Genomic DNA, 12,121 nt, shown 5'->3' on the forward strand with positions numbered 1-12,121 from the left:
CGCAGTTAAAAGCTTAGTTTATTCTTTTAAATAAAACAAAATCGAGTAGGATATCATACACCTGGCACAGCAATTACAGGTTTATTTTCTCTAAATGGTCAATACAAAGAGCTGGATTCTCTACCTTGTTTAAATTTCCCTACCTCTCTGGTGCCAAACAATTCAACCATAAATGAGCAAGAATCTCACCGAAACAGAAACAAATGGTGTCCTGAAGACTGAGCTTCAACAAACACATTTGCCAACGTTTTCCACATTAATGCAATCCGAGTATCCACTGTATCAGGTAGGGCAGTCAAGGGTTCACTGTAATTTGCCACCTCATAGCTTTTGAGAAAGTGGATTTTGGTTCACAGGGAAATCACTGCCCATTAGCTGAAAACCTTGTGTCTTGTGGCAGAAACCGTTGCCTACAGTACCTTCTGCTCCAGGAAACAGGCATAATCATCACATTAGTTGTAAAATGCATTTTTGATATTTCTTATTAGCATTTTTGTGTGTAATTATAATTACAATATGTGCAGGTACAAAAATGACTAGGATTTTGGAATATATAGGTAGTTCTGGATAGAATCGGTCAGCAAGAGTATCGTATTTCATGGAAATAAAACAATACAATAAAATCCTCACATCTTTTAAAAATAATTATAAAATTTACAAAAATCTTCATGATGATTTCATTCATTGAGATAATTTTTCAGACAACTGTAGTTGTTCCTGGTCCTTCCTTAGTGTTGTCATCAGGTGATGGGCTTCATGTGCAGTTCCTCCTCCACACAGAGAGAGGCAGCGTGGTTCATACGATTAGGGGGTTGTCCAGGACTGCCACGCCTGCAGCCACACCCCCATCAGAATGTTCTGCACTCTTGGTCCTCAGCAGGTGTCCTGCACACTCGTTCAGCACCATCTGATTATCCTGCCTGTATGAGCACATGGAGTTGAGCACCATGAATTAACTTCCAATACCCTGTTTCACTAAATTAATCTGCACAGGCCTACACAACTGATCTAAGACAGTATCGGGTAATGTAGGTATGGGCCCAAATAAGAGGTCTACTGGCATTTTATAAAATACTGGGTTAAATTCCAGGCCTGGGATGCCAACTGTGTGGAGTTTGAATGTTCTCTTCCAGTTCTCACAGCTTTCCTCCAATAATTCCAGTTTCTTCCCACAATTCTACATAGTTTTACACATTCTCTGAATTCAAAGTACTAGAAAGAGGTCTGAATTCAAATCCCTTTCATGTCCTTACAATCAAAACTGCCATTACGTTTTCTTAAATATTAGATTATTTGAAGCAGAAAAACATGATTCAAAAATCCATTCAATGACAAAAATTACTCTTCATATTAAGTAACTGCATCTTTTAAGTAGATTTCTTTTTACAAGAGATCACATTTACATGTGTATTTGTAATAGGTTATTTGGTGTTTTAATTGTGTATGCTTATGATATATTTGACATGAATTCACTTAAACCTTTACTGGGTTAAGACTGTATGTCCTTTTTGTGCCACAATATTGAAAGAGTTCAATAAATTATAATGGAGCAGACATATGTGTGTTCTGTTTTTTTTCTGTTTCTGTTGGCCAGCACCTTGTGAAATTACAATGATCATGTAAGTCCCTCTGAACAGAGCCCAGTCTGATTAATCCCCTCAGCACCCTGGCGGTGAAGAGAGTGACACACTGTACCTGATGTAGGCCCCAAACACACCCAGCTCACTCAGGCAGCTGCTAAGCTTCACAGCACAGCCACTTCTCAGCAGGTAGTTCTTCACAGGCTGAGGCTGGATCTTGTCCATCAGGATGTAGGCAGTTCTGTCAGAGCTGCCTCTGGCCTTGTCCAGCACCTGGCGAATCTCCTCCCCGTAGATATTGTTTCCTGTGTGAGAAAACAGAATATTCACAACTGCAGGCACTGGCCTTGAATTTGTAAAATATTTGTTTCCTGTGTGAGAAAAGAGAAACTGCACTTCAGAAGAGACCTAAATCCAGAACAAGAAGAAGGATGCAATATTCACAATGGCCTTAAAATATGACCTCGATTTTTTATTTTTTAACATACTAAAGAAGTACAGCGTGTCCTCTCACCTCCCCCCTCTCTCTGAGGTTTTAAAACAAAATGCTCTGGGTTAGCCAGGGCCATGGCTACAGTCCTGTCTCCTTCTTCTCCCTGTGGATTTAATTGCAGTTTTCAGTCTGTAAGCCATTTTACTTTAGTGGATAAACAGAAGTGAAGGTGGAAAGAAAAATAAAATGATGTATTGACTTAAACTTACTATGTTAATTCTAACAGGGACATTAAATTGTTCAAAATGTTCAATAAGCAGGGAAGCATGCTCAGCATGAAGTTCAGACAATGCCAGTTTGAGTGTGGGCTGCCATTGGCCATCTATAGGTACATTTACACCAGCATGAATATTCACCATCCACCACACAAGAGGACATTTTCCATTGTGCAGCAACTTAGGACATATTCTGGTACAAGTGGAGAATTTTCCCAGATTCGACAGCTCATTAGGTACTATATCAATCACAAATAAAACCAAAATTCAAGGGTACGTTTTCAAGAACAAAATATTTTTTTAAGCATGAATGATGCAATTCCTGTCAAACTAAAAGCAAAATCATCCTGGATTAGTTCAAAATGGGGTCTGGATGTAACAGTATTGTAATAGTAGCTTTTAATTCATTTTAGTTCACTGTCAATCAACACTCTTTAATCATATTCTATAATTCCATGAAGAATAAGAGTAATTCATTCCTACTCATATAGGGTGTGGTGAATATTCAGTGTGGGATAAAAGTTTGCTGCTGTTCTTCTCCATGCTTATACTAGGGTTATCTCACCATGTCCAGGGTGTAGAGCCCAGTGAAAGTAGCTCTGATCTGAGCAACAGCTGTTGGGTTGTCAGGGAAGAACCTCTCTAGAACTCCGGGCCGGGTCAGTTCTTGCTGGACCTTCTTGGTCCCAGCCAGGTGGGTACCGATGTCAGGGCACTTCACCGCCCGTGAGCGCTCCATCATGACTCTGGCCTCCCAGCCCTGCACAACAACACCCACAGCCCAGGGCTCCAGTTCACACAAGGTGTCCTAGCAGTACATCATCTTCACTACATCAATGTTCACAGCCTGCCTCTTCAGTGCCTAGGCCATTACAGATAATGCTCACAAAAGGTCATAACTATAAAGGAAGAATTTCCCTGTCCTTTCATTTACAACAATAAAATGCTGTGAAATGGGAACATGAAATTATGCATAGTGTAGCTGCTGTGCTTCCTTCAAAACCAGTGGGCACATTTCTTGAGGTCCTCTGCCTGTGCCTATAGTTTTGCAGTGAACACTGTGTGAAAATATTCTGTTATATCCCAATTGATCTGCATCTGGTTGAACGAACATAAGCAAGAAATGCAGTCTACACACAAGGTTGGACTTCAGATGTTAACACTCCCTTGACCAGTATGTTGACAAGTTATTGAAACATCTTTTGAAATGACAAAAAGTATAAAGTATGAACCAGTTTTCACAGTATCAGTCCTAAGTGTCAGTTTCATACAGCTCAATAAATTCAAAACAGCAGCCATGTAGCTCCCCAAGAAGAGAAAGAAACATCATGCACAGACCTGTTCTGTGTAGTTCTGGGGCATGTAACCATTCCGAAAGTACACAATTGCAACTTCTCGGCCGTCTCTAAACAGAAATGGAATTGTAAAAACGTTTAAGAGATCCTGAAAATTTGGTTTTACTCATTTCCAAATTTGCATGTGAATATTGTTTGTGAAGCCTGTCACAAGACCACCCTCTCTCTGTAGTTTTCAATTTGCACCCTGGATTTAAAGGCCTTAAAGACAGGTGAAGACAGCATTGCCACATCTTTCATGTCTATGAGAAAAGCAATGGAGATACTACTTACACAAAAAGCCTTTTGTCCTGGTCCAAAAATCCACCTTTGTACACGTCAGCAAATCGCCTCCTTATGACAGCAATATTTCTGCAAATGTAATTAGAATTTAGTTATGTCAATTATGTGTCTTTTGCTACACCCCTTGCCTGAAATTTCCATCTTAACTCACCAGAAAAACCCCTGTGCAAGCCTTCTGCGTCCTCCAAGGTGCACACTGTCCATGCACAGTGGTGCCAACCTCCATCTTGCACACCCAAGCTCCACAGAGCCCACAGCAGAGTCACCAATGAACAGAGGACTGATGCTGCTGTCTCCTGCATTACAGCCGGAGACCTAGTGGCCAGTGGGTCAATTTTCTACAGGTAGTCAGGGATGTCCTAACAGACTCTGGTCTCCCCCAGCATGATGACACTTGGCCAAGTGCACACTGCCACCTGGGGCAACAGCTGTGTTTCTTATCTTTGTACTTTTTATTTTACAATTCATACATGCCTTGCTCTCTATAGATAAAACATCAATAAAACCCAATGTTAATCACTCTCTTTCAGTTTCCTTATACTGTCATGTTTTTTCTTTAAAAAAACAATGAAGTACGTAGTAAAGACACAGAATACAATGTGTACCCTTCAGATGAACATCTGAAGAGCTGAATAAATTTACCTGTTCCAGAGTTCATTTTCAACATATCGATGGTCATATATATTCACTTGGACATTTTCAACCAGAAACATCACCACAGCCCTGGAAGAGACAAGTATTTCAACTCAACAAGGCTAACACTAAGATTAACTCACTGTGCCACCAGTAGCTACAAGGCAATGTCCTCACAACGTGGAGTGCTTTTTCATCCAGTTCACTTTAGGCATTGTATTATCATAATTTCCAGTATGTGTTCCTCCTTCATACCAAGCAGAATGCAGCCTTGAAAAGCAACTCAGCCACTTTTTTGTTAATCTCATTAACAAATTAGATGCAAAGGTGTAAACATTAAAAAAAATTCTACACTCATGAGCTCATCTCACCTCTCAGAGCCATAGAGCTCCCAGGCTTTTGCAATGGCCTTAGCAAGTCCTGCAGCTGGGTTATTGTCCAGGATCTTCTTCTCTACATCTAGGAGGCCTGCAACCTTCAGGACATGTCTTTAACAGGAAGGTGGAAACCGTCAGGCTTGATGAGATGGGCACCACAGGAAAGACTCGCAGCTTGAACACACACAGCTCATACACAGTAATACAAGGGAGCTCTGAAAATATCACCCAGCCTCCCAGAAACTTACCTATGAACTATTGGAGTCCTTGAGGAAAGACCTCCAAAACTGGCAGCTATGGTGTTGATCTCGATCTGTTTTAAAGATGTGCCGCCACCTTTTCCACTGTCCAGCATGTAGTCTGAGCGGTTTAACCCCAAAGCTAAAGACTACAAAAAACATATGTTCAAATTAGACAGGCCACAGAGTTAAAACTTAATCAGTTAAATGCATGAGATACAAATTACTAACAACACTACATTCAGGGCCTGACAGCCAGGGTTAATGTATAACACAGAAGGCCGCAGTGCAAAGTAATGGTTAGGTTTCTAGAGTTGAACATATAAGACATCGAGTTCAAATACCATATCTGAAACTGCTGTTTTATCCTTGAGCAAGGCACAGAAATATTGCTCCAGAAATACATCTAGCTGTGTAAATAAGTAAATGTATACATTTATAAGAAGCTTTATGAAAGCATCAACCAAGCTAATGATACAAACACACTCCTTCTCGGTGTAAGTTTACAACATTTAATTCAAATAAATCATTATCAGCCTGAGATGCAGCACAAAAGGTCAGGAATTTCTGATACTAATATGTCGTATGAAAACAAGCCTTCAAAATGAGGGAATAAAAGATGTTAATGAATACCTGCTTTACACTGCCTACCTGGGAACAGCCCTCTTTAAGAACCTGCCTATAGATGCTGAGCAGTCTGGCAGTGAAGTCATCTACTTCTATTGTGCTGAGGGGAAAATGTAAAAGTGCTCATGATCCATCTGTTTAGACCGCAGTCGTGATCTCTCAGCTTACGGCTATACGGCCAGGACCCGAGGTTTGTTGCTCTATACTGTACCTTGCCAGGGCTTGTTCCAAAAACTCTGCATCTCGGCTGACTCTGTCCACGAGCAGGTTGAAGTGTGTCTGAACCTGCAGAGCCTGTTCAAACAGATCTCGTGGCACTGGAGTGGGGAAGAGTGTGAATGGGGCATAGCTGACAACCTGGAACGAGATGGTGAATTTTCCACATTAGTAGTGCTTCCCAGCACTGTACTTTGAAAAAGTGAAAAGTCAGACTGTCTTATTTAATCAGATATATTCTTTTCAAATAATCATTTTAGTCCAATCTGCACAAAAGGAGCAAGGCGGCACCTCTAACTGCCAAAGCACAATGTCACCTTATTGATGTTACAGGAAAAAAACACTTTACAGAAAATATTAGTCTAGAATGAAATTTCCCTTGAAGGCCAACTCAAAACTGTTTCTTCCCATGTCCTACAGTATACTCATCTATTCCAGATCACAAAATATTTTGAAGCAAACGTCAAATGATGGCTAGTTTTTAAGCGCACAAAAGCTTACAATATTAGTGCTTATTGACAATCTGATCCAAATGAACTGGACGAGCACTAAAGAGTGGATACCAAGGCCCTTCACCTCTGATGAACTGGGACTCTCTCTGGTTCTCATCAGGACACCGTGAAGCAGGGCAGAGTCCTTAGCCACCTCCTGTAGATCCTGTATCAGAGCCTCGTTCATCAGCACTTCCTCAGGGATTGGATTAGACGCCATTGGGTCTGAAAAAGATCTGGACAAAACGCTCAGTTTTAGGTGCCAATGTGGTACACAGACTATCACAGGCATGAACGTGGCAAAGACTACAACATGTTAAATGTCTTTATTTCGTTCAACAATTCAACACTCAGTATTAAGTGCTAAAACTATATGGTAACAATGAATAAAAAACAATAAATTAATTAATACAATTAATCAGGTTTGTAATTTTAAGTGCGTTAAGTTTTTAAATCTTAAATGTTCTCGCTCGAATTATTTTTATAAAAAGAAACGGGAGAAAAACTATTTTTTTTTAAATTCTAACGTGGTTTAACACTATTTTATACCAAACTCCCTGAAAGGGTCTAAACTTAAGTTTCTTTTTTGCAAAGTCATCGTGAATGGTAAAGTGCCGTAAAGTGACTCATCAATAACACAAATCTGTATGTTTTTTGGTATCTTCAGTATACCACGATCAACCGATTACGATCATTTAAACTTGGTACTAACATAAGTCGCAGTCAAGAAAGCACCGTAATAGAGCTGAAATACTGCTTTTTGAACAGAATAACGTATGCTTTCAACTCAGCTTCATCCGTGAAAAAGTGGAGTTCCGATTCCCATTCAAATATAACGGAAATGAGCATTAAGCTACGAATCAGCGTCTCTGAATATCAATGGTACAGATCTAAAAATAACGATACTACATACACTACAACAGAACTAATTTTATTGACTTCTAAACAAAAACCTGCTCTCCCACCTGTCAAAAGCTTCAGATGTTAAAGCTTAGACGTGCAATCCCCAATAGCTCTCAGCGTTGAGATAATGCTCCAATGGCATATGAAAAACATAGATGAAAACAATTAACATTAACAGTGACTTACCTGACAGCTTCCCTTTGTCAGGAAAGGTAAAAATTAGTGATGATAGGACTCAGATGCGGTAGCACACACAACTCTTAACAGCGCTGCCTGAGTCATAGAATCGAGTTTACGGAAGCGCACGCAGGAAATGGATTGGTTGGGGCCATGCATTGAACGAAAATACAGAGCGCACCGCCTAGTGGTGGAGTACTGTAATATTAATTATTGACTAATATAGTTTTGCAGTTAAACGTGGAGCTCCGTCTTCACGCAAAGCATCGATGGAATGGTTAGTGTCGTTTTGGATCATTATTTATTTAAGAAGGCCTTTGCAAGCCTGCATGACAGACAGGTTGTATCTGTATCGCAAAGAATTAAAATGAACTGCAGTTCCCGGTTAATCCACTAGATACAAACGAATTTGAGTACACTTTTGAGTCTGCTGATCTGCATTGTTATCAATGCGTTGAAGCGTGACCCAATCCCATTCATTTCTATGGCCCGAACAAATCCTGTCCTGATAAGAACTGGCGGTGGAAGAACACGAGGAATGCGCAGTTCAGACACACACACGCCATTACCCTGGTCACGACCTCGACAGAAGGCAGTTCACCGAAAAAATAAGGGTTGCGTTGGTCTTCGAGAAAAACAAACATTGCGGTGTGCAAGCCTCATTCTGTTCGAATTGTGCAGAAGCTCAGTTTTATCCGAATAAAGTCTGAGGCCAATAAGTCTTAATAACAGCAGTAACTTGCATTTTTAATTCCGGATCATGCGTGCCGTTTCCTGTTATTTTCAGCGTTAACGAATAGTGAAACGAAAGGGTGTAGTAGCTTTCTCCCTTCACAAACCTGTACAATTGAAAAAGTGTAATAATGGTGTCATCAAGTTATTTCAGGATGTGCTGCGCTCCAACGTACTATTTGTACACCTATACATTTATGAATATTTTACAAAAAATACTATTTTTTTTGCATTAAATGCATTTGTTGGAATTGTTTTCATTCGCTTAATTATTTGTACCTTCAAACAGGGGCGTCGCCAGGAATTGATTTTTGCGTGGGCCTGTGCAAAAGTGGGTGGCCCGGGCTCTCTCTCACACACACACAGGTTAAGAAACAATTGCCTAGGCTGCCGAACGCTACTATATCACGGCGGACACACAAAAACTATCAGTACCTACCTCTGTTGTGAGGTTTTGGCCTTCTAGACCAGACGCAGGCATCGGGGCTTGGAATTGAATGTGGCGATAATCTCGTCACTGTCTAGAGAGTCGGCAAATTCCCGTTCAAATGGCAGCTAATTTGCAAAGGTCTCTCATATGAGAGCTAAAGAAAAGCTGCAAGAGCTCATTTTCACTTGTTGCTTGAGACAGTGCTAAGTATTTCGTATGCCTGCTTTTAGATTGCTCAGTAGTTTTACGAGTTACTCTAAAGTTAATATTTTATTGCAAAACGCAAGATTCAAAATCCGTCCGAAATATTGTATTTAAAATACCATGCAGGGTTCTCCTTGAGCTCCGTGAAGTTGCCCCGCCCTACAGACAGCACAAACGATGAAACCCACCTCATTAGTTAGTGCTACGTTTGTGCAGTTCAAAGTAGCGCTTGTGGTGCTTCCGTTTCCGAGATATAGCGCCTTGATTTTTCGGGGTCGTGACGTCACTCAGCCCTAACCCAGAGTTAGGTGTTTTAGGTACACGTGTTTTCTTTTAATTTTTAACCATGTTCTCGAAAACAAATTGCTTATGTACTCCTTTCACTGGTGAAGAGACACCAGTTTCCAAATTACCGCTGGTACACTCGAGAGCCCATATTCACATTTTAGGTATTAGTTTCAAGATCGATATAATTTAACAACAAAAAACAAAATTAAAAGCACGATCATAATACTATAATGATCATAGACTTTACATTTCTATTCATTTTTGAAGTACAAAGCAGAAGGTGTTTCCCCTACCTTAAATATACGATTAAAATTGTTCAAATACCATGTATTCATTACAAAAAGCAGCGGAGACAGTTATATTACAAATAAAAAATGTATTTATTTCGAAGAGTACGGGACATTGTGAATCAATAAAGACGTTAAAAAAATAAACCGATTAAGTTTTTTTTGCAGATAAGTAAAACACTTTAAAAATAGATTCTCATTGACAGTAAACAAGCCGATCCACCTGGCGCTGCTAGCTTGAACAGCTCTCAGACCCGTGATTGACTAAACCCCCGAACAGTTCGGGCCGCGATTGGGTGAAGAGTGAGAATCGACACTCTGATTGGGTAAAGCGCCACAGCGGAAGTTCTGTGTGTATCGTGTGTGCTGTATGAGCACGCTGGATATACAGTAACACATCCATTGGTTTCCAAGTACTGATCAATCGCACTGAGGTAAAAACTGAATAGCAGACAAAGAATGTCATGGCATCCACAGGGCATTCACGACTCCGATAGGAATGCGCGCAACACGATCACATCGCGATACGCATTGCGACTGGCGCATCACTGTCTTGGCGCCACTGTCACGACATTAAGTCAACATATCGCGATATGACATGCCCAAACAAAACGCCGCCGCCCCCATGTCGCGACATGGAGCCCGCATATCGCGATATGGCGCACCCACGACAAAACGCCCATCCCCATGTCGCGACATAAAGCCCGCATATCGCGATATGACATATCCCGGCAAAAGTGCACCACCCCCATGTCGCGATATGAAAGCCCTTATATCGCGATATGACAATGCCCAGCCAAAAACGCCCACCCCCATGTCGCTACATGGAGTCCATATATCGCGATATGACCAAAACTGTCACGCCCATGTCGCGACATGAAGCCCATATATCGCAATATGACATACCCCGACAAAACGCCCCACCCCCATGTCGTGACATGGTCCATATACCGCGACACGTCTGGGTATATCATGTCCTGATATGAGACCTTTGTTGCGACAGCGGTGCCAGGGAGGCATGGAAGCAAGCCGCCAGTCGTGATATACACTGCCGCGATATATATGTGATATACATGGGGTCCCTATCATGATATGCTGCGGAGGTCTTGTCGCGATGGTACCCTACAGTTACGCGTTTGGCAACAGAGTGTCACGGTAGGGAAAGAAAAGGAAAACGTGCCTTAGGAAATAAAAACTATAGATCTTACAATCACGGTGATTTTACATACATTCCAACCAAATTTATTAATATTTTACAAAAAATACTTTATTTTTGCATTAAATGCATTTGTTGTAGTTTTTTTCATTAGCTTAATTATTTGTACCTTTAAACAGTGGCGTAGCCAGGAATTGAGTTTTGGGTGGGCCTGTGCAAAAGTGGGTGGCCCGGGCTCTAACTGACCGTTCTGCCAGCATAGGGGCACCCCTGCAATGTACAATGCAATCCTCGAGCGGTATAATCAAATAGTAGAATTAGCGGAACTTTATTTATACACACTGTCTCTCTCTCTCACACACACGGGTTCAGCAACAATTGCCTAGGCTGCCGGACGCTACTGTGCCACGGCGGACACACAAAACCAATCAGTGCCTACCACTGTTGTGAGGTTTTGGCCTTCTAGACCAGACGCAGGCGCCGGGGCTTGGAATTGAATATGGCGATAATCTCGTCTACGAAGGTATTAAAATATTAAATTCTGGAGATTTTGTGTGATCCTTCATACTTTTAAACTTGTATGAAACCCACGAAATTAGTATTCTATTTTTGATGCCAAAAGACATAATTAGGAAACTCGTGACTTCCCACAAGACTTAACACTGAATTGTTATAGTCGCATTACAGTTTTAACAATTTCATCGTACCTTTAATTGCAAGAATGGTCTGCTAATAAAAGCGTCAAATACATATTTTGGATGTATTTTAGCTCTGTAAACGTTGTTCACTTAAAAATACTGCAGGGCATTTAGAGGCAATCTGAAAATGCACACTCGCATCAATCCGTCTATATTATCTTAATGTTATTCACGCATTCCAAAACTTGTAATATGTTTACAGGAGAAATTGTAGAACCTCTTCGTGCTTAACTCCTACAGGTCGAGCATGTATCGAGCTGCTACAAGCAAACGCGTGCACTGCCCCTTGCGGTACAGAAACACTACTCGGGAAGCCAGGCTGTACTCCTTAAAACCCAAGATGCCTGTAGCAACTCATGTGTCTTATTTATTTACATTTACATAAATATTTACATAAATATTTACATAATTTTCTTATTGGTCACAAAAGATACAGCGAGCCAATCCCAAATCACATACGATGAAAAAAAAATCAAACACGTAACATTAAAAAGCAAATCATGTAACGCAAACAAGGGGAAACAAATCTTAAATTACTTTGGACTGATTGGGCAGGCCTAGGATCAATCACCAGGCCCACCAGTGGCTACGCCCCCTGCCTTCAAATAGGATCTTCCCAAGGAGTCTTACTAGTTGTCATTAACACCCTCGCCTGAAGGTGTCAGCAAATAAGAGATTTCGTCTTCTCTTTCAAAACAAAAGTGTTTCAAAATAGGTTTTATGTTTTGAGTATATTAC

At 40.8% G+C, this 12,121-nt stretch overlaps 1 protein-coding gene across 3 annotated transcripts; it reads right to left on the minus strand.

Annotated features, from left to right (window-relative positions):
* On the minus strand, nt 1-7,699 carry gss (glutathione synthetase). 3 transcript variants are annotated; one of them, XM_088937384.1, is made up of 13 exons: nt 7,598-7,699; nt 6,594-6,744; nt 6,013-6,158; nt 5,826-5,901; nt 5,184-5,323; nt 4,930-5,046; nt 4,568-4,648; nt 3,917-3,994; nt 3,627-3,693; nt 2,854-3,048; nt 2,095-2,176; nt 1,696-1,885; nt 1-920 (listed from the first exon to the last, which is right to left on the minus strand). In XM_088937384.1, the coding sequence occupies exons 2-13, from the start codon at nt 6,726-6,728 to the stop codon at nt 797-799; spliced, it is 1,431 nt and encodes a 476-aa protein (XP_088793510.1). In that variant the 5' UTR covers nt 6,729-6,744; nt 7,598-7,699; the 3' UTR covers nt 1-796. The 3 variants fall into 3 exon arrangements, with proteins under 3 accessions (XP_088793510.1, XP_088793511.1, XP_088793512.1); XM_088937385.1 differs by lacking the exon at nt 7,598-7,699 and adding an exon at nt 7,474-7,565; XM_088937386.1 differs by lacking the exon at nt 4,930-5,046 and having other exon boundaries at nt 7,598-7,683.
* Nucleotides 7,700-12,121: the final 4,422 nt, after the last annotated feature.

Source organism: Atractosteus spatula, chromosome 19 (assembly GCF_055471065.1).
Source record: "Atractosteus spatula isolate fAtrSpa1 chromosome 19, fAtrSpa1.hap1, whole genome shotgun sequence".
Lineage (NCBI taxonomy): Eukaryota > Metazoa > Chordata > Actinopteri > Semionotiformes > Lepisosteidae > Atractosteus > Atractosteus spatula.

Bases quoted from the DNA above. Each gene is read 5' to 3' on its own strand.
- gss (XM_088937384.1), bottom strand. From the start codon at position 6,728: ATGGCGTCTAATCCAATCCCTGAGGAAGTGCTGATGAACGAGGCTCTG. The intron at 3,049-3,626 runs GTCTGTGCATGA...GTTGTTGTGCAG, and splicing joins CCCAGAACTACACAGAACAG to GGCTGGGAGGCCAGAGTCAT. The intron at 2,177-2,853 runs GTGAGATAACCC...TTAAATCCACAG, and splicing joins GGCTCTACACCCTGGACATG to GGAGAAGAAGGAGACAGGAC.